Source organism: Scleropages formosus, chromosome 1, assembly GCF_900964775.1.
Source record: "Scleropages formosus chromosome 1, fSclFor1.1, whole genome shotgun sequence".
In the NCBI taxonomy this organism is placed as follows: Eukaryota; Metazoa; Chordata; class Actinopteri; order Osteoglossiformes; family Osteoglossidae; genus Scleropages; species Scleropages formosus.
Genome location: NC_041806.1, coordinates 19,290,198 through 19,316,113, shown reverse-complemented (window position 1 = coordinate 19,316,113; position 25,916 = coordinate 19,290,198). Strand labels below are relative to the sequence as shown.

The window sequence follows — 25,916 nt, the reverse complement described above, 5'->3', positions numbered from 1 at the left end:
GGGGGGGCTGCATGCAAGCAGGGACAGGACCTGATGGGCTGCAACTGCAAGTTATCTGCATATATTGCGATGCAGATGCTTGTTTACAGCCAATAAAGGGATCCAATTAGAAGACATCGCCAGCCATAAAACACACACCTGTGGCAATAAATTCTTCGGAAACTTCCTGAAAATGTGCCGAATTGTCACGCTTGAGCCCAGTGGGCAAAACGACTTGTCCTCCAGTCCATTCATGTTGGATGCGCTCCACGGATTTGATCTCTGTGGTGAAGGTATTTAAAAGGCTGGACTGTGATCACGGCAAAGGAAGGCCTTCTATAGGAGTGTCACACAGCCGCCTATGCCTTGTGTCTGGACGTGACGTGAGTGGGAGCGTGGTGCGCAACCCCCCCCTCCCCAGAACAGTGCTGCGTGGATCATGAGCTAGGGCATCTCTGCTCAGAAAAGGAACAACCGCTGCATTGAAATAAATGCATTTCAAAAGCGTTTCCTTTAAAAGTGTGTGGCTGATTGCGGGAGCATCCATGTGACAACGGATGTGTGGCTGATTGTGGGAGCATCCATGTGACAACGGAAACAAAAGATACCGAAGCCTTCAATAAGTGTATCATCTAAAATAATGGTTATATTGTTGTTATTATAGTTACCATCATGTTTGTTCATTTCGTTGTAATTGTTGCTCTATGCACGGAGTGACCCTGTTGCTCGTACAGCGGGTCTGTTCATGCTAATCAGGTGATGCTGTGAGAAACACGGTGCTAACTGGGACAAAGCTCTCGCCACACATGAGCATTAATTCTTCATCATCACGCATGGCATACATGATCTGTTCTGGGGTTAGGTTTTGCTCAACATACAAAGGATTCCCTGAATGCAATTAGGACGGCCAGTTAGTCTGCGCCGCTCTGATGTTGTACTGCAGCTCCATAACAACATGTCAGGTTTTAAAAACAGGACGCGGTGGAGATGTACATTCGAGCTGCTTTAACATACTGTACTCCTCTGTTGTACTGCGGTACTATCACACACCTAGCCTTATAACCCTGCTTTGTTCTTGCCCCCCAAGAGACATTCCAGCTCGGAAATCGACTAGTTTCTTCGAAACGTTTCTTTCTTTTTAAAAAAAAAAAACTGGAACGTAAGATGCAGCGCCGTGCCAAAACAGGGATCCCACAGATACCCTTTGTCTCCGGCTGTTTGTCGCATTGTGTTGGCTGTCTAGTGAACCGCAACCGCGTTTCCTCGGAGAATGCGGCTTTGAGCGGGGGGCCTAATTTAGTCATCAGCTGATGTGACACCTCCAAGGACTTCACACAATGCCTGTCACTCAGACTGCGCTGGGGATGACTGACTGACTGACTGACTCCAGCGGTGGGCCAAAAAACGTGCAGAAATGCAGCGTTCAGCCTATGGAGCTCTCTGTCGTGGCCATTAAACACCCTCGAGTTACATCTCGTACCCTGTTCTCCTGCAGTCATTCATGTCCCTGGAACGAGTCCAACAGATGCGACTTCTTGCCAATTCTAACCTTCTCCATTCCCCGTTGGGTCCACGTGCTGTCCAGACATGTGCATGAAGAGCACGCATTCTCCACAAACATGCAGCGAGTGGTCGTTTCCGTGTCGGGGGTTCCTCGTTTCTCCTTTGCACAAGGTCTGAAAGGCACTGAACTCCACAAGTATGTTTCTAAGTGGAGAGTATAGCCTCGATCCATATTTTTGAATTCATAGAGCAACAGGAGGCCATTGTCATCGAGACGTGCTACAACAGCGCCCCCTGCTGGCTGCAGAAATACATTCATTCACTTCACACAGGAGGCTTTTTCCATACCCCAAAACTTGATACAGCTCTGAAAATTAAGTAGCGTTGGCTCCCCAATGTCAATATACATTCCTACTGATTTAAAAAAAAAATACTTTAGCCCACATGCTTCCCCAGTACAGACACCCTAGACAGGTGTAGCTGCAGGATGTGCAGTGAGGCCTGTTGCCATGGCGTCATTTGCGTCTTGGTGGCCCCGGCTGTGTCTGGGACTCACACCTCACCCCTGGGTTCGGAGCACAGAGCTTTGCACCGGGATGTGCATGCACAGGGTATCAGTGGCTTTAGTCCCGAAATGAGCTCAAGACTGGATTTGGATTATCCACAGTTATATGGATTACTATGGATATCCTGCTCAGTGTTGTGCTGACAGATGCAGGGACCCTGAAATGGAGAACACGAAAAGTGTACACATGGCGTATCTTATTAAGAGATGTAAAACAACAAGGTGAAAAATCAATCATTCTTGGGCAAAGCCAGAACGAGATCTTTGCCAAACAGTTGGTGTTTAACCTGGCAGGCTTTATGTTACACCTGTCAGCCCTGAGAGGTGTGTTCAGTTTCTAGGCCAAGTTCTCGGATTGTGGTAAACAGTCCCAGTAGAATCTCCGCCCTATGTTTGCTTTAAATGAAATAGATGAATTATTAGTCATTGTGAAATTATTTTTTAATATAAGAAAAATTAAATGTTTTTTTCAGTTATTCTCAAGAAAACATATATCTATGGTCTCTCACAATGCCGCAGATGGGAGTTATTGCTGGAGATGTAACACCTAGAAATGACACGGTATACCTCTGCCAAGGACGAAAATCATGTGCAACAACCTTTGAAAATAAATGGCAATCAAATTAATCCGGATAAATATTCGATTCTGCAAACGAGAGGAGATACCGACCGAGTTAGACAAAAGATATAATTTCATAAACGCTCTTCAGTGAGCAGTTTGTTATTCTTTGTTCTGTTAGCAGATGTGATGAACACTGCACCCTTTCTAATGTAAATATTAAATGTACTGTACTGTGTTTATTGTGTTTCCTATATCTTATTTCAGTTTGAATAGCCTGTTGTACAAATGGGTGACGCAATCCCGGGCTGTGGGTTTGCACAGGGGTTTGACTCCTGCCCAGTTACAGTGGAATTAACACGTTCTCCCCATGTTCGCCTGGCTTTCTTCCAGGTGCTCTGGTTTCCTCCCACAGTCCAAAGATATGTGTGGATGATAACTGGGTTTGGGGGTTAGAGCTGCTGCTTAGCACTGAAAAAAGCAAGATTCGAATCCCACCTCCTGCTGTAGTTCCCTTGGTCATGGTACTTACCCCAGATCGATACAGCTTTTTCAGCAAATTACCCTGCTGAAAAAAATGGTAAATCACGGTAAGTTGCTTTGGAGAGTAGCCTCAGGTTAACAGCCGTTCCATTGCCTCCCTACTGCAGTTGTTCACCCACTAGAGGGTATCACACTCCTGTATATCCAAAAAAATGTACTCAGAAATACTTTTAACTCCAGCCTTCAAATTTAAATTGCAGGATTTATGTAACTGCTATGAAATTATGTAAACATGTGTGTTTTTCACACACACACACACACATTTTCAGAACCGCTTGTCCCTTACGGGGTCACGGGGAACCAGAGCCTACCCGGCAACACAGGGCGTAAGGCCAGAGGGGGAAGGGGACACACCCAGGACGGGACGCCAGTCCGCCGCAAGGCACCCCAAGCGGGACTCGAACCCCAGACCCACCGGACAGCAGGACTGCGGTCCAACCCACTGCGCCACCGCACCCCCTATCGTGTGTTTTTCATAAAACATAAAATAAACCCATTATTGTTATTCAAGACTGTATTTAACAAGTAAGTGAGGCAAGGCTGGTGTCATATCGTCAAAGGGATGGGACAAGAGACCGGACTCAAGTGCAGGCGTTGGTTTGGAGAATGGAGAGGTCCAAGCATGGGTCAGCCAACGTTCGAACGTTGTCCATGGGATGTCACCATACTCAGAAAGCCAGGAAGACAAAAGCCGAAGGTCAGGGAGTCGGATGGAATGGAACAAGGGGACAGGGACAGGATTAAGAGGAAACAATAAGGTGAGCGGTGTCCGAAGGAGGTTCCGCGGTCTGTCCTCTAGTGGGCTGCTCCTTTTATGGCTTGCTGGTGATCGCCTACAGATGCAGATGATAGGTGCGCTGCTGGGGGCGTGACAGCTAGAATAAAGGGCAAAGAGTAAAAAGGTTACACAATACACATTTCTGAACCACTTGTCCCATACGGGGTCGCGGGGAGCAGGAGCCTACCCGGCAATACAGGGCATAAGGCCAGAGGGGGAGGGGACACACCCAGGACAGGACACCAGTCCATCACAAGGCACCCCAAGCGGGACTCGAACCCCAGACCCACTAGAGAGCAGGACCCGGTCCAACCCACTGCACCACCGCACATTTATTCATTTAGCAGCCGCTTTTCTCCAAAGTGACATTGTGACATTTTTTTTTTTTTTTACATGAATAACAATTAGATTTACTTTCTGAGTTTAAATATATAGGATAACACACGTTTTCAGGAGATGTCATCGACTTTTACTGATGTCTCCAGGCAGGACTCTTTCTCTGGAGGTGGATTCAGGCCTGGAGGAGAAGCACCGGGAGCCGGTACAGTACTACAGTACAGGTGTAAATGGCAGCTCAGTGGTCAGTGGGAAATATTCATAGATCTTGGGTTGTGGGTTCAAACACAATCAGTTTCTCTACAGCCTTTCATGTTCAGGTGGGAGTTTCTTTTGGGTGCTCTGGTTTAATGCCACAGTCCAAAGACATGTATTTCCAAAGAACTGGTGACTCTAACGGTGTGTATGTGTGAGTGAGTGAGTGTGTGTGTGTGTGTTTGTCCTGTGATGGACTGGCATCCTGTCCAGGGTGTGCCTTCCCTCAAGCCCTGTTCTTCTGGTAGCCTCCAGACCACCAAGATCATGCTAAGGAAAAGTGGAGTTAATGCGAGTGAGAAAATGCACCTGGGTGCTCATGTTCTGGACATGTGAGTTACTGAGTTTCAAAAATGCAAACATTTCCCTGTTAATTTTTGCCTTTAACTGTGTTTTCTTCACCTTCCCACTTTCAAAAATGTGTCTGTTTTACAGCGAACACCACCTGCACATCCACATCCAGTAAAATGCACCCTAAGCAGAGCAGGAGCGTGAGACCAGACTCGTTCAATCCACTTCCATGGTGTTTATGGCTTGTGTCTGGTGTTGCTGAGTGCTGGATGAGGAAGGTTGCACATGCTTATGGACTAAATTGGTCCTAATCACTGGAAAAGAACAGGAAATTGTTGGAAATGTGGCATTGTAATTTTTAATGATCATAAATTAGTTTTAATATTAATGTAGCTCAAATTTAATAAAAAAATTTAAAGCCTTAGAGCTTATTTTCCATTTATAGTTATATAAGGCATTAACAGAACCTACCAAGGAAATAAAGTCTCTGTCATTAAGATTTGATTGATTACACACGTTTCATTTATTGTGTGATAAAGCAAACTGAAAGGGGTTAGATGCTGACAAATGCTGCTTCAAGTGTAATAAGCCAAAAAAAAGTCTGGCGGTGGACCGGTGTCTTGACGTCCCCCGCATCACAGCCCAGATTTGTGGACCTGACGCGAACGCAGCGACCCCGCACTGAACGAGTGGTCGACAAAACTGAATGAATAAATAAGAGTCTTAAAGCAAAATGTGTCCTTCATTACAACTTCATGTGAGGTTTTTAGAAAAGCAATGCACCCAAGGGTGTCCTTTGTTACTAACCCTTTATTGATGGTGACAACGGACAGACTGGCGTCCCGTCCTGGGTGTGTCCCCTCCCCCCTCCAGCCTTGTGCCCCGTGTTGCCGGGTTAGGATCCAGTTCGTCGTGACCCCGCTTGGGACAAGCGGCTTCAGCCAATGTGTGTGTGTGTGTGATGGTGACAGTGAGGTTGGACTTAAGGACAAATCGAGTTACAAACAGGCTTCTAGTCCCAGCTGTGTTCATAAGTTCAGGACCCAGTTCAGCAGTGAAATGGTACAACGCTCGACCACATTTTCATTCTGAAGGCCAAGTTTACTTTGGAACCGCTCTCTTGTTACCCTGTTAACTCTGTTCACTCTGTTACTGAGGACAGAAGTCATCAGGATTGAAAACCACTTGTAAACATTAGCTTTTTCTATAATAAATATTTACTGTATATTGAATAATTTTTTTTAGGGGGTGCGGTGGCGCAGTGGGTTGGACCACAGTCCTCCTCTCCCGTGGGTCTGGGGTTCGAGTCCCGCTTGGGGTGCCTTGCGACGGACTGGCGTCCCGTCCTGGGTGTGTCTCCTCCCCTTCTGGCCTTACGCCCTGTGTTGCCGGGATGGCTCCGGTTCCCTGCGACCCCGTATGGGACAAGCGGTTCTCTCTGTGTGTGTGTGTGTGTGTGTGTGTGTGTGTGTGTGTGTGTGTGTGTGTGTGTATATATATATTGAATATTGGAACATGGTATCGCGCGGTGGTAACGCAACGCGCTCGTTCCGGCCCGAACACACATCCTCCTACCGCGAGGGGGCGGGGCCTCGCGGTAGGAGGAGACGTTCTGCGGCGAGGGGCGTGGCCTCGCATCGGGCCCCGCCCCTGCGTGTCTCCGGGCTCCTTATCACACACGGACAGCGAGGCTGGCCGTCACACTCAAGTTCATCGTCGGACCGGAGGAAGCGCGGGGAGAGGAAACCGAGGAGCGGCGACCATGACAACGAACAAATACGACGTGATCGTCATCGGGGGAGGAATCTCAGGTCAGACTCAGCCTGGGGTGGTCGCGAGCGGCGCGCGTGTGCGTGTGTATGTATGTATCATGCGTGGGGAGACAGTCGGTGCGCAACTGTTATTATCCGGGCAGTGAGTGTGGGAAGGCGGAGACACCGATGCTAGGATCGCGGGCACGTTTACATGACGATATTAATTAATATCTGGCACAGCGGCGGCGCGAGACGAAAGTACAGTTGGAGCCACTTTCGCAGTTTTTTTTTGTTGTTGTTTGTTTTGTTTTTTATTTCCGTACCTTGTTCATTGTTTCGCGGTCAATACGAGTGCAGAGTGAGCGGAGCGCCGATGATGTGACAGCTGTCACTCACTCACTCACTGAGTCGCTCGCGCACATCGCGGACGTGTTACATGTTGCAGCCCGTCGCGTCGGCGCGTCGCTGAAGTGAAACGCCGGGTCCAACGGGTCCAACGGGTCCAACGGGTCCGACAAACGCCGGGTCTTCTGCGAGGGGACATGATCCCGGAGCGCTCCCGCACTCCACTTGTGCCACAACAAGTTGCTCTTCTTCACTTCAGTGACTCACTCACTGGCTTCGCGCGCAGTAAATGCGCTCCATCACTTCGGCCGCACTGCGCTTCTGTTCCTGGAAACGCCGCGTGCCGCTCGTCCGGGGAGCCACTCGCGATCGCGCGGCGCGCTCCCGTTGGGCGCAGCGACCGACTCGTTGCCACTTACCGTGAGTGACAGGACTTTTGCGCTCGTTTCGGGCCGTTCTTGCACACACGCGCTCGCGGTTCGGTGAGTGTGAAACACACGGGCTTTAACTTTAAGTTTAAGGCGGGTTCGGACGGGAGGTTCGTGATGTACCTCTGTTTCTGTGTAGCGGAGTGGATCCACACACACACACGCTGCGCGCATATCTCCAGGTCCACGTGCGCACCACTCAACCCAGAAGGTTCCCAGTTCAAATCCCACCTCTCTTTTAGCGCCCTTGATCGAGGTGCTTACCCAGAATTGATACTGTAAAAAAATTACAGTGTAAATAAGTCAGTGTAAAGTTGCTTATGAGCTGCTGTAAGTTACCTTGGACAGCGGTGCCTGCTAAATACAAGTATTAATGTTTACATTTATTCATTTAGCTGCTGCTTTTCTCAATGGGACTCAGATTGTTAACATTGCAGTTATTATAAGATTACAATTATTTACCCATTTATACAGCTGGGTGCTTTTACTGGAGCAATTCGGGTAAGTACCTTGCTCAAGGGTAGTATATCCGGAGGTGGAGCTCGAACCTGCAGCCTTTTCAGATCCAAGGGCAGCAGCTCTAACCACTAATCTACCAGCTGTCCCTAATAAATAAAAAATAAATAATAATGTATTCATGCATTCATAAAGGCAGAATAACTATTCCCCCTTGTCATGTTTGTATGGTTGCTGAATGCTCTGGTCCATCTGTCTGTCTTGTGGCTGAAGCACGCTGTCCACCTGTCTCCTAATGAGAGATGAGGGCCCACGTGTGTGTGTGTGTGTGTGTGTGTGTGTGTGTTCCCTGATGGCCTCGATACGAGCTCCTCGTGACATGCAGGGCACGCAAAGTGCAGAAGTGTACGCCGAGTCCTTCGTGAGCCATCAGGTGTGTGTTGCCGCACTGCGATGGATTAATGTCTGGGTTCTACGCTCGGACCAAAAACGGACTTCACCGCAGCCTGCTGTAATGGTTATGTAACAATCAGCATGTTCTTCACATGAATATTCCTGTTCTGTGGCCTTTTCTGGAAGTGGCACAGTGCAAGAGATCTTCTTTTGTACATTATAGGCGTATCTTACAGTTCTCAGAGTAGTAAAGCTGTGCAAAGTGTTACGCACAATAGGCAGGTCATAGATACATTTAGGTAGATGAAAACTTTACATGAAAAATAGACAGATGGACAGATGGGAGGATGAAAAGTGCATTGATGCAGAAGGAAATACATTAAAGTCGCTCTCAAAGGGGTGAGAAACGCCTGTGCAGGAAATCACAAAATCAGCGTTTGGAGTAAAAGAGAGTAAATGAGACGTGTGGACGTGTCGCCATCTATTGCTGTAGCTGCACCGTTGTCTTGCGTCTACTGGAAGTTTGAACGCTGACCCCGTGAGATCAGGTGAGGGGAAAGGTCAGGATGTGTGTTCCCACTTTCCCTCTGATGCACACACACACACACACACACACACACACACACACACACACACACACACACAATTGGGAATCGCCAGGTGACGCTCCTTGTAACATACACCTGCGGCTCGTGCCCGCCCTCCTCCTCGCCCACCTGCTTCCTGGGGCCTGCGGACCTGAAGCGCGGTAAACAATTCTGACAGCTGGCTCCACGTCGCGGCCGACGAGCGTGGCGTTGCCATGGCGTTGCCCCCGTCATTACCGTGAGTTACGGGCCATTTCATCAGCACCGAGATGTGATGCAATTGTCTCCCCGTTTAAAGCGGACCTCACGAGACGAGCAGTGCCGAGCCTGGCGGCGCTCGCTGTTTGTTCTGTGCTTTTGCCCGAGGCTTCGACGCATGATGCTTGTCGGCTCATTGTGACCGATGAACGAGCGCAACGAGTCTTATTCTTCATCAGCTGGGCAGGTGCTCAGAGGAGACGGTCGCACGAACGGGGTCCCCTCAAGGGATCTGAACCCGTAATCATTTGCTCTCTTTCTTTTTCACCCATGCATCGCTAGCTCGTGTTGGCTTTAAAAGCCCCGTGAGCCCCATTATTTCTGTCGTGATAGAAGAATAAAAATAAGATGGGGGTGGGGTCGCTCGCGCCCCGTTGCCTTGTCCAGAACCCGAGTTGCCGAGTTCCTAGGCTGCGGAATCTGTGTAACGAATCGCGGAGGATAAACAACGACCCCCTCAGCGTTTCCGGACGTGTCTCGGATGGGTGCCCCACCGAGTTGGGAATGTGGACCCAGCTCGGCAAAAACGGCTCCGGAGACGTAGGGGATGCGGTGCCTTTAGCGACACCTTTACCACACCTCCTGTTGCACCGCCGTCGCTGGGCCTCCTGGCGCTTCCTATTTATGTGTTGCTTATTTCTCAGGCAGGGTATAAATAAGGCGTAAAGATCAAGAACACATCTGCGGCAGAGGCTGTAACCCCCCCGGTAATCTCTTCTTTCAGTGTCACACACAGTCTGAAACTGCTTGTTCCAACCTGGGTTGCGACAAACAGGAGCCTGAGCCAGCAACACAGGGCGTAAGGCTGCAGGGGGAGGGGACACACCCAGGACGGGACGCCAGTCCATCACAAGGTACCCCAAGGGGGACTTGAACCCCAGACCCACCGGAAGGCAGGATCCTGTCAAACCCACTGCACCACCGCACCCCCTTTTTTAGAGTCTTTTTCTTGATTGTTCCCAGCGATGTCTCCGCTACACACTGTCACCCAGATGTGTGTGTTCGTACGTGCTGTGGTTCCAATTCAAATTTCGTTCTGTCTTTCACTGCGACTTTTACAAGAGCAGCTGCACATAAAGTAAATAAATAAAACAGATTTGTTCCGTCCCAGAAAAAAGCAGAAATGTCCAAGCATGCCGGTGAGAACGGCACCCCTGCTGCTCCAGCTGGAAAAACACACGCAGCGAAGATTCACGCCGTTATCGATGCCATCGTTACGCACGCCTTCCTGTACCGTGTTTTCCGGTGCGTACAAATGGGGAGCAAGACGAGCGTCTTCACGTAAGGTCACGGATCCAAGGGTGCTTGGAAATGTTGTGTCCGTGTAGAGCAGAGTAAATTCGTTTCCCCCGTGCGAGGAGGCGTGAGAACAAGAAAAGACACAAACGCCCAGCGGAGCTGTGATTTATGTTTCTTTATCCGTGTCCTTTCCTCCCCGTGGGTCGGGACTCGGTGTTCCTGCAAACGCTTTCTCCGTTGAGAAGGTGCCGTGAGAGAGTCTCCCCTCGCCGTGTCACTGCACAGTGTCATCGGAGCACTTCTGGCGTCCCTGTGTGTCCCTGTGCGTCCCAGTGCATTGGGGGAGGGGGGCAAAGCACACAATGTGAACTGTGTTTGGCAGCTAGCCCTTTGCAGTGATCTCCACCGCCTTTCTGTGCGTGTGTGCGTGTGTGCGCGCTGCCGGAAGGCTCATTGGCCCTATCCAGCAGGGTGGTAATTGGCTTTTAGTGGCGTGGCCCCCGCCGAGCGTCTGCGCATCCTGAGGCCCAATCAGTGTCACGGGAAACGCGATTACGCTCGGTGAGTCTCTTTCTCGGATCGATACCTCCTCCGTCTGCCTGGAGATCCTTTGTACTGCCTTCCTACCGCCCGCCCCCCTGCCTGCAGCGGAACCTTAACCACATTACTCAGGGGACCCACCTGCCAAGTTAAATATCAGAGGGGTGTGTAACTATAGAGCGCCGTGCTGCTCCCGCCCCCCACAGGCCTCCTCTGAATAGCAGTCGAACCCTTGCCGTCCTGCAGGAGGAGCCTAGTGTTCCTCTACAAGACATACTAATGCGTCTACGTGGTTTGACTTCAGTGTCTGCAAACCTCTCAGAACTCTTCAGCGGGCTCCGTAGCGTCCCGCAACGCTGCACCTCCTGGATCAGGGCGGCCCTTTCCTTCGCAGCAGGCCCTCAAATGAGGAGAGCCGGAATCACAGCGCTGTCCTTTACGCCGTATCATCGCCTTTTGGCGTGGCCGTGTCAACGCGGGACGGGGATTAGGAAGCTCTGCTCGCAGCCAAACACTCAGGCGACTCCTGCGCTGCCCAAACAGCGGGTCCCTCCCATGCGCTTTGCGCACCCGTAGATGCGGTACGTCGCAGGATGTTGGCGGCGCTATTCGAAAACTGCGGCAACGAAATACGGCAGCTCTCCCTTGCGGGGCCTCGCGTTGGTGCGCTGAAGCCCGTCGCGGCGCCCGTGGGCAGAGCGCAGTCCTCCTCCATTCCTGTGACCGCAAACAGATTAACACTGGAGCGCAGGAACTCCCGCCAGGCCCCCTCCTCGCGCTTAAAGGTGGCCGCTGTCCTGTCCTATCGTGCATCTCGTAGACGATCAGTGGGACTGACATTACCTGTATATGTTAGGTAAATGGAGGGGGTGTCCTCTCCAAATCGATGGCCTTTAATGTAATAAAATGTTCCTTCTCATCAGTATTTCCAGGAAAAGCATCAATGGCAGTTTCAAAGGGAGGAAGCCAACACGTAGGGATATTTTGTGACTGACTTCAAGGCGTGTTGTTCTCTTTAGTTTACGAAGAATACGATTTAAAGCATAAACTCCTGGCCCTTTGCTTGCGCTCGTACCCACATTTTTAGGAGCAGTTTCCCTTTGAGCTCCTCAGCTGACGAAAATGTGGATTTTATTAACGGTGCTGGGCTGCGTCACTCTGGAACTGCAGAGTTTGCTGTGAATTAGAATGCGACTTTTATAGGTGGGGGAAGTGGCTCTGTTGACCCCCAGCGCAGCCCGTGTCCTTTAGCAGGACGTGTTTTGTCCGTCAGATGAAGCTCGAAAGAATTGGACTGTTTGGACTTTTTCGTTTAGTCTTTTTATTTCATAAAGTCAACATTCGTCTGGAAATGGAAGAACAGACAGCACTCAGAGGGAGGAGTGTGCGAGACGGGGGAGGTCATACGCGGCTTTTCTTGCCAGAGGCTTCGCGCTCGCTGTGCCTCGCTATTCTTTGCCCCCAGGGACATTCTGCTGCCGTGTGGGCCCCCTGTCATGTCAGTTCTCTGTAAAACAAATTCTGCATCTTGTTCCATGGCGACAGACAAAGCGAGGCAGTTGAGGGAGAAATTGTTGCATTTTTCTTCTAAGTGGTCGCATGTATATCCTGGCCGTTGCCACGGAAACCATGTTAATCCCCAGTTACTGGGTTGCTTGTCTCAAAAGTGGTGGGGGCGGGAAGGTGGGGATGGAGGGGCGCAGAACACAAGGAACGTTTAATTATGTGCCTTGATGCCTGCCAGCGCTTTGGCCACCGCTGTGTCTGCAGGGTCTTTGGGCTGTGACCCCACCCCCTCCCCCACTGGCCAGCTCCTCCTGAGGCTGGAGGGCTTTAGTCACCCAGCGTCCCCTTTTCTGCACCAAACAGGATTCAGCATCTCTCTTTTCAATCTCTAATCGTGGTATTTGTGGAGGTCATTTAGACTCTCCGTGTACTGAGTGGCACAGTGGCACCGTGCTGCTGTCTCTCAGCACCTGGGTGGTGCAAGAGGATGTGGGTTTGATCCCTGCTCAGTCTGTGTAGAGTTTGCATGTTCTCCCGGTGTCTGCATGGGTTTCCTCTGGGTGCTCTGGTTTCCTCCCAGAGTCCAAAGACATGCTGTTCAGGCTTACCCATAGTGTGACGAGAGTGTGTTCCACTGATGTGTGGATAGGTGACCAGTTGTAAGTAGTGTATCTAGCCATGTAAGTCACCTTGGTGAATAAGGTGTGTGGGCTTATAACACTACATAGAGTTCATTGGAAGTTGCTTTGGTGAAAAGTGTCTGATAAGTGAATGTAATGTGTATTTGCACAAATTCTAAGAATGTGTCAGTTCTCTTTAGAAAAAGTGTTTTACCACAGAGAGGAACTTGACCGTCATGGAAATGTATGTGTTCTTCCCGCACAAGGGAACGGTTCCACTTCGAAAGTTTGTGGAGCAGAACAGAAGCCAAACTGCATGACTGACCGATCCTGGAGGTTCAGTGTGCTTTAGTGGCAGCCTGAGATTTCCTGTGTACACACACACACACATTTTCAGAACCGCTTGTCCCATACGGGGTCACGGGGAACCGGAGCCTACCCAGCAACACAGGGCGTAAGGCCGGAGGGGGAGGGGACACACCCAGGACGGGACGCCAGTCCATCACAAGGCACCCCAAGCGGGACTTGAACCCCAGACCCACCGGAAAGCAGGACCGTGGTCCAACCCACTGCGCCACTGCACCCCTCACCCTGTGTACACAAATCAGTTTTTTTTTTTTTGAGTTGTCACATCAGGACAAAGAATTTCACCCTTCAGATCTGGGTCGTAGAAAGCTGACTTTCTTTTTAAGGCAGTTCTCATGCGGTTCGGAATGAAACAAAACAGCAGGCAGTGTATGAAAAGTGAATGGATGGAACAGTTTTTTGTGACTGGTTCTCCCTCCGCCGCGCAGCAGTCGCAGCCCTTCTTTGGCCCTTTCATGGAGCTCCTGTGACGTCCGTCTGACTGTTTGCTCTAGGAAGTGTCCCTGTCTTGCTCACTACTTTACCTTTGAAGGTAATCTGCTACAGAAATGGGCGTCGTGGCTGGATGTGTGCATGCTGTGCGGGCAGTTCTTCACTCTTGAAAGTTTTTTTTTTTTGTTTTTTTTTTTGTTTTTTTTTTGAGTGGTGAAATGAAAGCAGAAGACCGTGCAGGATTTGATTTTGAGTGGTGGGGGAAGGAAAGCACCACAACTAGGTCAGGTCAAGCCTGCAGGTCTGAGAGCAGCCGCTGCTCTGGAACCGGCAGGTGCGTGGCAGGTGGTGATGGGCTCTAAATAAAGTCCTCTGATCTTGGAGATGGGTATCGTCTTCAAGCTCCACAGCTCACAGAGCAATGCTGTATGCCATGCCTCTTCCGTTACTGCAGAGAACTTCAGCTCACTGTGACTGTTCCCTCGTCTCTGAGCCTGGGCATCTCTCTTTGGCCAGATGGAATCGGTGAGAATGGTAAAGAATACCTGGTGTGTGATGTGCAGATGGGATGCAATGAGTAGGGATGTGTGTGCGGAAAGAAAGAATAAAGCACAACAAACCACTGCGGGCATGTGGATGAGGCTCTCAGGGTTAGTAAAATACTTTATGGGTCTCTTCTGGCTGATGAAGTGCTTCTAGATTTACACGGTCTTTAGAAGTTGCCTTGACTTATGATTGAGTTTTAACCTTGGAGGGGTCAGCTGGAGACAGAAGACAAACATCCAGAAGGGGTTGCGTTCGGTTCTCAGGGGCATGACTTTGAACATACTGTGGCGTACAGTGCTCTGGGCTTGGATGGAGACACACAGACAGCGTTCATTTCAAACAGTTTATTAGAACACCCAAATACACCTCTCGGTTCAAGACCCTCTTTTCCTCAAGGATTTGCAGCCCTGTACCTTCTTTCTCAGTGGGAAACACTCTCAACCCATTATTTTCCCTGTAAGTCACTCTAGTTGTTGAACACTTTAATCACATTTTACCCAGAATGCAACTATTTACAATAAACATTTTCCCATTTTAACTCGCAGTAACGTGGGTCTCTCTCTCTCTCACACACACACACACACACACACACACACACACACACACACACACACACACTGACTGAAACTGCTTGTCCCTAGCGGGGTCGCGGCACCCCAAGCGGGACTCAAACCCCAGATCCACCAAAGAGCAGGACCCAGCCAAACCCGCTGTGCCACCGCACCCCCGTAATGTGGGTCATTACATTACAATGAAACACAAATCTGCACTAACTTTAAAAATGTAAGTTTTATTCCTTTTGCTATTAATTAATTATTTGCTATTAGTTTTATTAATAATGTTAAATATGTTGCACTTCTTACCCACAAATTCTTATTAATTAATTGTTATTAATTATTCTTATCATGCAGTCATTGTTTTACTGAATGCTGCTGAGCTATGCACGTTGCGGCAATGTTCAAATGTTAGGCCACTTGAGACTCAAAACTTACGAACCATGAAGGAAATCCTTTGGAGTGGACGTTCTTTTTTTTCCTGCTTTATCGAACTGAAGGCACAACTGCAGCTGATCAAAACACAGAATCAATTCGAATCTGTGGTCAAAACAGGCTTTGCTTTGTCCTGCAGACCTTTGAAATCAAAGGGCAATTTGGCCAAAATTACGATGGTATGATGGCTCCCTAGATGGTAAGGTCTCTGCAAAAGATTAAAGACTGGAATAAATGCCAGGGATGACTAAAATTAGAAGAATAATATGTGCTCACCGCAACTGCCGAGGAAATATTACGACAGTCGGTGTTGGATCCTCTGAAAATACTGAAATAAAGTACACTGGGGATAGCACTCACAGTTGTTTATATTATAATACGAAGTTTAAGCACAAACGATTTTTGGCTGCAAGCCTTCATCAGCAGTCCTCTGATGAAGACCTGTGGCTGGAACATATTGGGGTTGAATTTCACATGTTTACATTTCATATTGGAATATGAGCTATGAGTGTCTCCCTAAATACATTACAGTTACATTTATTCATTAAACAGTTGCTTTTCTCAAAAGTGACATACATTGTCTGAACTGCTTGTCCCATACGGGGTCGCAGGGAGCCGGAGCCTAACCCAGCAACACAGGGTGTAAGGCTGGAGGGGGAGGGGACACACCTAGGACAGGACGCCAGTCCATTGCAAGGCACCCCAAGCGGGACTCGAACCCCAGACCCACCGGAGAGCAGCACGAGGCCCAACCCACCGTGCCCCATCGTGCCACCGCGCGCCACCGCGCGCCACCGCAGTCCACGCCACCGCGCCCCCTATGACGTACATCTCGAAGTGATAATATAGCGCGTGTATTAAATCAACAGCATGAGAGAACTGGATGGAGACACCTAATCCACCACGTGAACCAGTTTCAGGATGACTAAATAAATTTGTGCCACATCGTCTAAATACACTGGTTCCTCAACTTACAAACACAACTGGAGCTGAAACTTATTAATAACTTGATTTTTTTTTTTTTTTTGTTACACCGAAATCAGTTTTACCTCTAAGTCACAATTGGTAAAAAGCTACAAAATACAAACATCATCTTGATTTATTTTTGTTTAAGTTCTGTAAACCTCATAAAGCTGCTCTTCATAACGCATGCTCTGTAACACTCCCATCGATCTATCGAGCCATTATCAGTAGACACTTGCATAATTCACGGTTCTAGCAGTCTGGGGGCTATCCCAGAAGCACAGCATGTGCCTTACATGGGATGCCAGACACCTATTAACACCTTTATTTTATTCGTTTTATTAACTTCAGATTGCATCAGAATTAAAAATTAATTTAAAATTGCTAAGAATAAATTATATGTCATCTCCCCATCCCTCCAGTCAGTCACTATCGCTGACCAATTCATCTCATAAGTAGGTGAAACATTCATCAGCCTCGGGCAACTTTCATTTGTGTTAAGGCTGGAAAATCAGTAAAAGCTTAATTATGCTGATCCTTTGATTTATTATATTAGCTTTATTCAACATTTTTAAAGAACCTATCGCAACAATTTTTGCAAGACTTTTTTGTGATGATGTGTTTAACTTTGAGTTACAATAAAATTACCTTAAAATGGTTGAAAAGTACAGTACCTTCTCCTTGCAAACACGTAGTCAATGCCAATCGTTGACCAATTTGTCCCACATGGCAGCAAAATACACCAAACAATGAGATTAAAAATGCAGATGTTCCTTGATTTATTTATAGGTCGGGTTCTGTAAAAATCTTGGATATAGCTGCTTTGCGAGACGTTTCGTCTTTTCTCAGCTTGTATTTGGTTGCTCGGGAACACTCATATGACAGTGAACATTGTGGAATTGTGCTGAATCAAGGCGGTTGTTCCTCTTGCGCTCTGGTGTGTTTTGTCGCCAACTAATGGCTGGACCTGGAAATGCAGGTCACTTTCACTCAGACAAAAGTACTAAGCACTAAAACGGTGAACACAATGTAGTTGGAAGTAAATGAGCAGGAGAATTTTTGGACCTTCAAAAATTTGTAACTTTTCTAGCAGTTGTAACATGAGGAGCCGGTGTTTTTTACTTGCTTACTTGTAACAGTGCAGGACAGGTATTCCTTGCAGCAGCCTAGTCTGGAAAGATACATTCATGATGGAGTGAACATGTGCTGTGGCCAGCTGATCGTGGGTCTCTCTGCTCTGCTCCTCCTCTGTGGATCAACTGTGCTCTTCAAATCACGTTTTGAAGCAGGACAAAAGCGTTTATAATTTTGAACCTGACCCGGCTGGTGATGGAAGGTTAACCTCGGAGAGGTCATCTGAGGACAGCAATCAGTCAGGAGGCAGATGCACAACCACAAATTGTCATGCTTGCTTTGTAAGGCTTTGAACATACAATGAATTACAATTAATCTAAAAAGAGAAAACTTAATTTTTCTATGTATTGTTTTATTAAATATCATTGAGCTTTACATCTTGATATGATATTCAAAGGTCATCAACTCAAAATTGACTAACTATTGGGAAATCCTTGGACTGGAGCTCCCTTTACCTTTTTTTTATAATTAAGAGTACAACTGCAACTGATCAAAGCCCAAAATAAATTCATATCTGTGATCTAAACAACCCTTGCTTTGTCCCAGGGAGCTTTGAACTCTCAGGGCAAATTGATCAAAATTATGGTGTCTCTGTAGATGGTAAGGTCTCTGCAGAACTAAAGATTGCAATAAATGAGGGGGGGGGGACTGAATTAATTCGTACTACATTATCTAAATACTGGCTCCTTCCTCAACTTGCAAACACTTGAAACTGGAAGATGGAAGTTTGTTCCTAACTTGATTTGTTTGTAACTCCAAATTAAGTCCAGAAAGACGCTATAGCCTGCTGATCCTGGAGCCCTCTGTAGGTCACATCTGCTCTTCATACTCTGAACTCATCCTCATGTAGTGAGGCGGACGTCATCAGACTGCGGTCACTGCGGTCTTCAGTCCTGGTTCGATATGTCCATCTATTTCTGCCAGTAGAAAAGGAGACACAGCTCATACCAGGGTATTCATAGGTGTAACGCTATTTTGAGAAAAGTAACACGCACTGGATGGCCGTTGCTTCTGTGTTTGCCTTCGAGGAGCATCTGTCAGTGTGTTTTGTGAACTGCTGGCACTGACAGCAGTCGGTCCCGGTACCCCTTTGGCAGGGAGCGTTGCTTTAGGGCTCTTGTGAGGAACACAGCAGAAGGGCCACTGATTCGCGGTAACTGCCATACATTTGGCCACCAGCTGTCTGTAGGGGTTTAAACATTCCTCCCTCAGTGAAACTCTACCAAGCAACGGTCTGAAATGATCAAAACCATTCAGTCAAAGTCCTTCTACTCTCTCAGACAATTTCAAAGCAATGTTTACAATGAAATTTGGCCAGTTTGGATTGTCTTTGATTTTGGGATGATAATATAGTCGGTATCATCCTCTAATACAATACTGGTACCAGTGCAGTACGGAAACTGGGCGGAACAGAGGTGACAGCCTACGAAAACAGCCCAATGTACATTTTCTACATAACATTTCATCTTTTGTCCAGTAAACCAAATGACAACAAACACATGTAAAGCGCAGGTCTGCCACTGGATATGGCAGTGGTCTTATTTACAGCCTATGGTCGAGTTTGTGTTGCAGTACCTTCTTATAGGGCTGTACGGTGGAGCAGCAGGTAGCGCTGGTGTCTCACAGTGCTTGGGCTGTGGGTTTGGATGAAGGGTTGAGCCTGGCTTTGCATGGGCTCTCTCCAGGTGCTCTGGTTTCCTCCCACAATCCAATGACATGTGTTTCAGGTGAACCGGTGACTCTGAAATTGCCTTCACTCTCTGTGTGTGTGTGATTGCGTGTTGTAGTACTCTGCTGTATAAATCGCAAGTTGCTGTAGGGGTTTAGTATGGGTTTGGCCAGGGCCAGCTCTCCGGTGGGTCCGGGGTTCGACTCCCACTTGGGGTGCCTTGCGACAGACTGGCGTCCTGTCCTGGTTGTGTCCCCTGCGCCCTGTGTTGCTGGGTTGGGCTCCGGCTCACCTCAACCGCGCTTGGGACAAGCTGTTTCAGACAGCGTGCGTGCGTGTGTGCCTGCCACTGTAGGTCACCGTAAGTGTCTTTTAAATGAACAAAGATAAAAACTTTTTTTTTTTGCTCTTCAAAGCAACAGTGGAATGTGTGAAATGCCTCAATATTACGAAACCGTCCGACCGCGGGATGTCAGACTGCACTGCAGGGTGCGACGCAAAGGGCAGGCCCCCGTGTGCACGCCATGTGCCTGAGTGAGAGCAGCACGTCCCACATGACACGCATCGCGCAGATGACGATCTAGAGGCCAGCACGAGAACGGTCCGACTGTCGTTCCCTGTGGTGCAAAAACAGTCGCGGCATGTGACTGGGTAGGAAACGCTCTCAATAAATCTCAGTCCTACTTCCTGTTATGTTTTGTGATACTCAACAAGAAGAGCGGAGGGCGGCACTCGGGGCCGGCGCTGAGATGAGTCCACATAGGGAAGCACGTCTGGGGAGTTTCAGGCTTGGCTGTTTCTCTGCACGCAGGATTCTGTCCCGTTGCCAGGACCCCCACTCTGTATACATCTTCCCTGCTTTCCCATGACCACTTGGGAAACAGAGCTGCAGCTGCTGTGTGTTAAAATGCCTGCAACTGGGAGCGTGGAATGACACGTTGCTTAACCCTGAATCCCGTCAGAGAAACATTTACAGTTTCGCTTATTTATTTATCCAGTTGGCACATGTACAGTATTATGTGCAAGTATTTAGCTCACGCCTTTATTCAAGGGTGGGGGGTGCGATGGCACAGCGGGTTTGGCTGGGTCCTGCTCTCTGGTGGGTCTGGGGTTCGAGTCCTGCTTGGGGTGCCTTGCGGTGGACTGGCATCCCGTCCTGGGTGTGTCCCCTCCCCCTCTAGCCTTGTGCCCTGTGTTGCCAGGTTAGGCTCTGGCTTGCTGCGACCCCGCTTGTGTGTGTGTGTGTGTGTGTGTGTGTGTGTGTGTGTGTGTGTGTGTGTGTGTGTGTGTGTGCGCGCGCTGTATTCAAGGGGTCTTACAGTGTTAGATACACTACAGTACATTCCCTACAGTCATTCACCCAGCTACACAGCAGAGCAGTGTAACACATACTGCGGGATGTTTAGAGTCCCCAATAGACCTAAAACATGTGTGTTTGGACTGTAGGAGGAAACCAGAGCAGCTGGAGGAAATCCACACAAGCATGAGGAGAATGTGTAAACTTCACAGAAAGGGCAATCAAACCCACATCCAGTCCTGCAGCCCAGGCACCCATCGTTGTAATCACAATAGAATAACATGCCAAGATTACACCTCTTGGTGACCCCATAACGACAGGAGCAGCAGCTGCCAGAGTAACTTTCACATCCCCTGTGCTGAGAGGAAGTCCCCGTCTGCGGCCGGGGGCCAAAGTGCATGTGACCGAGTCCCCTGTCTGCTTGCTTTTTGTGTCAAAGGGTGGAAAGGAAAGGGTGTGTTCAGGTCTCCTGTCCTCAACACCGTATTGCCCTGTCGCCCCTACCACACAGGGCTGTGTGCGGCCAAGCTGCTGGTGGAGTCCGGTCTAAACCCAGTGGTGCTGGAGGCTCGGAACCGTGTGGGCGGTCGGACCTTCACCGTACAGGTAAGATGGGCCACCACACACACACACACACACACACACACACACACACACACACACACAAACATACACGCTCTGTGGCCGCGAATCCATGGAGACGCCGCCTCATTGTCATTCATCTGCATCTTTCAGCAGCTAATTTCATCGGAGTAACTGAAAGGCATCTGGCCTTTTAAATGTGCGCTAGTTAGTGTTCACAGAGCCCCCCTGGGCTTCATGTTCGTGTTCCAGGGTAGTGTTTGCAGAGCTCCCCTCTTTCATCAGAGCACTGAGGCGTGTGCATTCCGCCTCCCTTTTGCCCTAAGCGCTTTGCCGGGCCGTAATGAGGGGCTCATACAAGGCTGAGTGTAACGTTGACGGCGCAGCTTCGGGATTCATGGTATGCGGCGCATTTCCTGGACCAAACTTCACCATTTTTTTTTTTCTGAAACCAGAACAAGGAGACCAAATATGTGGACCTGGGGGGCGCGTACGTCGGGCCCACGCAGAACCGCATCCTGCGGATCGCCAAGGAGTTCGGGGTGGAGACGTACAAGGTGAACGAGAAGGAGAACCTGGTGCACTACGTGAAGGTGAGCGAGCGCTCCGTTGGCCAGAGCGGATGCCTTGCGGTCGAAGGACCGAGGTTTGAATCCCACCTCCTGCTGTAGCAGCTCTGATCGCTGTACTTGCCCTGAACTGAAACAGTAAAAATTACAGATCGATCAGTGTAAGTCGTTTAACGCTGTAAATCATTTTGGGGAAAAGTGCCAGATGGGTTTTTTTTTTTTGTTTAGAAATATACTGTGAGAATTTTTGTGATTCCGCATCTGCCGCTCACACAAGCTGTGTGTTACTGAGAAGAGCATGGCGGAGCGAAGCCGCGCGCTTCCTGACCTGCTGTCTCCAGGAGACGCTCCCTACATGTGCAGGTCGCAGAGTACGCCAGGGCATCCCGTGGAGATCCTGTCTGTGCCCCGAGGACCGCCATAATGGGGTCCTGCTAGGGGAGGCCGGGGAGGGCTGGGGAAGGGCTGCAGAGGGCTGGAAGGTGTCGCACAGACGGGACCCCTCTTGAGGCTTTAGGCAACAGGTGGTGCATGCTTTCTATCTGCTTTCTTGCACCGTTTTCTGCAATACACACACACACACACACACACACACACACACACACACACACGTGCACTTTTCTTTGCTTCTCATTCTATCATCACTTTCTATAGAGCGACTCATCCCTAATTTTTCCAGATATGAATGGATTGCTCTGTTGGGTACGCGCCTCAATTTTACCCGTCTCACAAGCTACTACTCTTCACATCTGTGATTTGTCCCCAAACATGCAGACCTTCCCGTATCTCCTGCTTCGCTCACTTAATACCACTTTTTATAGTCGCGCACACATCCTGTGTATTGTGCCTCTCCGAGTGCTTCTGTACAGCCCTCAAAGATCACATGTGACCTGAACTTGGCTCATTTAGCACCCGGCGCTGCTGCCGTGGAGCAGCCCTCCCGGGAAGCACGCATGTCATGCCTGCCATTGAACCGGCTGCAGGTTCTGGTGCATGCTGGGTAATGGCATTCATAATTTATCGGTGGCTTTGTGCACACATGATGTTATGAGAAAGCAAGCTGCTGAATCCCCTCCACCCAGGTTATTTTGAGAAGTTCACTCTGGGTGGTCACACTCACACGACCTATTTCAAGAGACTGTCTCTCACTCTGCTCTTGGGCCTTGGCAGGTCACATGACCCTCAAAGTGTGGGACATGCGTGACAGCACTGACTTTCCTTGCCCGCGTCACGACCAGGTTCATGCCTTGAGACAGGCTGGGAGAACGGATAAGCTCTACATCACGGTGAATCCCAAATAAATCCCCGCACGGGGTGGGAGAAGGGTGGAAACAGCTGTCGAGGTGTCGGAGAGGAGCGCAAGCTTTTGAGTCGTCGTGGATCTGGGGGCAGCTTCAGGTGGACTTTCCTCGTTAGCCTTCCCTCCTGTTGCCATGGCAGCACTCCGAATGAAAAGACCCTTGTTGTCAGCCACAATAAGGTTGCTCAGTTCATTACGGAATCAGCCGAGGGTGTCCTCTTCCTGCCCGTAATGAGACTTCCGTTCCGTTCGGGAGTACACATTGAGTAGGTGGCTCTGATCCGTTTCAACGGATCCTTTACACATACACCGTAAAGCAAAACTGAGAGCGAGCAAGGCATGTACTGTATGTGCAACGCTGATAACCTGAGGAGATGTCATCTAATGACACTTTTTATGGTGATACACACGGTTCCGGATGAAACTCTGGATGAAGTTTGACAAGACAGTAGAGTAAATTGCATTCAGTGTGATGCTTGGAGAGAGATTTTGTGGGATCCATAACACTACTTTGAATGAAGGCCATCGGGGAAAACAGTGGCGGGGGAGGGGGCTGGTGGAGCCAGTCGGATTGTGGTCTGAAGCCAGAAGCTCCTGGAAGCCCCTGTTTGTTTTTCATTTTGGATGCTCTAGTGATGCATATTAGCCCACAAACAGGGGTCTTCATCTCTGAAACCCATTTTATATACAATAAAAGAGGAGGCCACTGTCATTGGTTGGGATCAGTTCCCAAGAGTGCGATTCTGTCCCTTTCAAAGGTGCTACTTTGAAAGTGATGTTGTCATGTATGCGGTTTTCACCCAGAGGGCAAGACCCCAAAGTGTAATTTGTGTCTGCACTGCTGAGCTTTTGTGTCTTGTTAACAACCGCTGCCGTGCACCTTCTTGCGGACGAACTGGATGGCGGTTGTTATGGAAACGGACCTGTTGCAGCCTCGCGGGCCGTATCCTGCTGTTTCCCTTGATGTGTGGACACAGCCCGCGTCCCCCGGGGCTCCTCCCCGGAGCCAGACTCTGTCCATCAGTGTTTTTTGCGTAATCCTCACAGCTCCCGTGCTTCGCTGATCTGCGGGCACCCTGAAGCCCTCTGACGGGTCTGTCTGCGGTCCAAATGACAGCGGTTCTTGTAATTTGAACACGGGCAGTTCCTGTCGGTTTTACTGCCGAATCAGATTTCTCACAATTCTGAGAAATGTAACCAGTGTAGCCAACATACCATATTGAAGGCAGGACTCAGTTAAAACCTGGCTGCTAAGAGATCGCTGATATTGAACCGAATGCGCGTGCTGTCTAATGTAGCTAGTCAAAGCTGCACTGAGAGTAAATCTCATTAAGAGATTAGTTATTTTTAATTAAACGTAGTAAAATGTGAGTGCTTTACAGGTCAACATTCAGTTGAGGACTGACAGAGTACAAACGCTAAGCTCTCTTTAGAAGTGTCGATGGGATGTGGCATGGCAAGACATTTTCGAGCGCTAATTTGTATTGAACTGCTGGCTGATGTCTATGTCTATTCATGTTCTTTAGGTATTGCGCAGTTTCTTGGTCATTTCTTTTAGTAATGCAGTGCTTTTGGTCATTTACTACGGTTTGCTTCATTTAGAGGTACATTTACATTTATTTATTTAGCAGACGCTTTTCTCCAAAGCGACTTCCGATGAACTCTACATAGTGTTATCAGCCCACACACCTTATTCACCGCGGTGACTTACACTGCGAGATACACTACTTACACTGGGTCACTCATCCATACATCCGTGATACGTGTAGCACGAGACGTGTGTTTAAATTAAAAATGAGAACGCACGTTGAGTGAGTAGCCTGCAATAAGTGAAGCTGTCGAGTTGCTGTACTGCGGCGTGTTCCATTTACATTATCGCTGCGGATAAGGGTGAATAAGGGTGTGTCGGTGCTGCGAATGCTCCCTTGCTTTCCTCTTTCCCTTTATTTGCCCTTCTCTAACTAGCTGTCTTGAGGTCTGTGTGTAGGTCCTTGATCTGGGACATACAATGGGGCAGTTGTCTGCCCCTGTCCCCACCCCCCTCCGCAGTGGCACGTGAAGCCAGCATGCCGCTTCAACTCCTGACCTTTACTTTCATCGTAACTTGGATGTATCCTCTCTGGCGAATGGAGCCAAGGTTTTATGGCAGTTTGCGGGTTTTAATGGGGCTGCAGGCCAAGTCACAATATGTGCTCTCAGCAAATTGTGTTCGAGCCACCCGTGGTGAAAGTTAAATGGGCAAAGGGACGTTATAAAACACAGAATTCTTTGAAGACGCTCTCGATGAGTCACTTTGTGTCATACTTTAGAATAACTCAGGAGGCAATGGATACAAGCATATTATTATTATCATTATTATTATTACTATTATTAAGTCTTTACATTTTGCAATAAAGAAGAAAGTCAGTAACAGCTAAACCCGACACTATTCTACAATAAATATCAAAATTTAAAAATGACACAACAGAAGAGGACAAATGAAAAATAACAGCATTTGAAAGATTAGAGCAAGAACAGAGCAACAGAATTCGTACGTTACACAATGTAACAAAATTTTTCAGTTATGAGTTATGTAGATTTTTTTCATAGAAAATGCCAAAAAATGATATAAAATTTTTGTTACGTTCTATTATCAATATCCAGTTAAATTCAATTAATTTTTATAGAGCGTTCTTCTCACTTGGTGACACAGAGTGCTGAACAACAGGTTAGGAGAGATCATGCAGGTAAAAGGTTGGCTGCACATTAAATTATTGCAATGACTATGTTAGGTATTAAAGCTATAAGTTAGCCAACTGGCCACAGAGGAAAGGAACAAAAAAAAACTCAAGTAACTAAAGGGTAAGGGAGAAAATATCTTCTGGGGTCCAAGTGCCAGTGGTGGTCTGGCCCTCCTGGGCATTCTAGATGAGAAAATATTTTTAAGTAAACTTAAACAAGCATTTATATCATTATTACAGTCACTAGACACTAATAAGTTGATATCTCGGTTTGCACCATGGCAGGCAGTCATCAGCTTCCATCAGCATGGAGTGCTGGTATCACAGCCGGGCTCCTTGGGTCTTGTCATGGGGAAATAATGCTCAACAAGAAAGTAAGAGTAAATGACAATATAATGAGACTAGAGAGTTTTA

The 25,916-nt window shown here is 48.4% G+C and overlaps 1 protein-coding gene across 1 annotated transcript in view; it reads left to right on the top strand.

Moving 5' to 3' along the window:
• The first annotated feature begins 6,481 nt into the window (after positions 1 to 6,481).
• mao (monoamine oxidase) overlaps positions 6,482 to 25,916 on the top strand; it is a 31,134-nt gene continuing 11,699 nt past the window's right edge. The window contains exons 1-3 of the mRNA XM_018750098.2: positions 6,482 to 6,620; positions 20,843 to 20,937; positions 21,369 to 21,506. Of these exons, the coding sequence (XP_018605614.1) occupies positions 6,572 to 6,620; positions 20,843 to 20,937; positions 21,369 to 21,506 (282 nt within the window). The 5' untranslated portion in view covers positions 6,482 to 6,571. The remainder of the gene's footprint in view (positions 6,621 to 20,842; positions 20,938 to 21,368; positions 21,507 to 25,916) is intronic.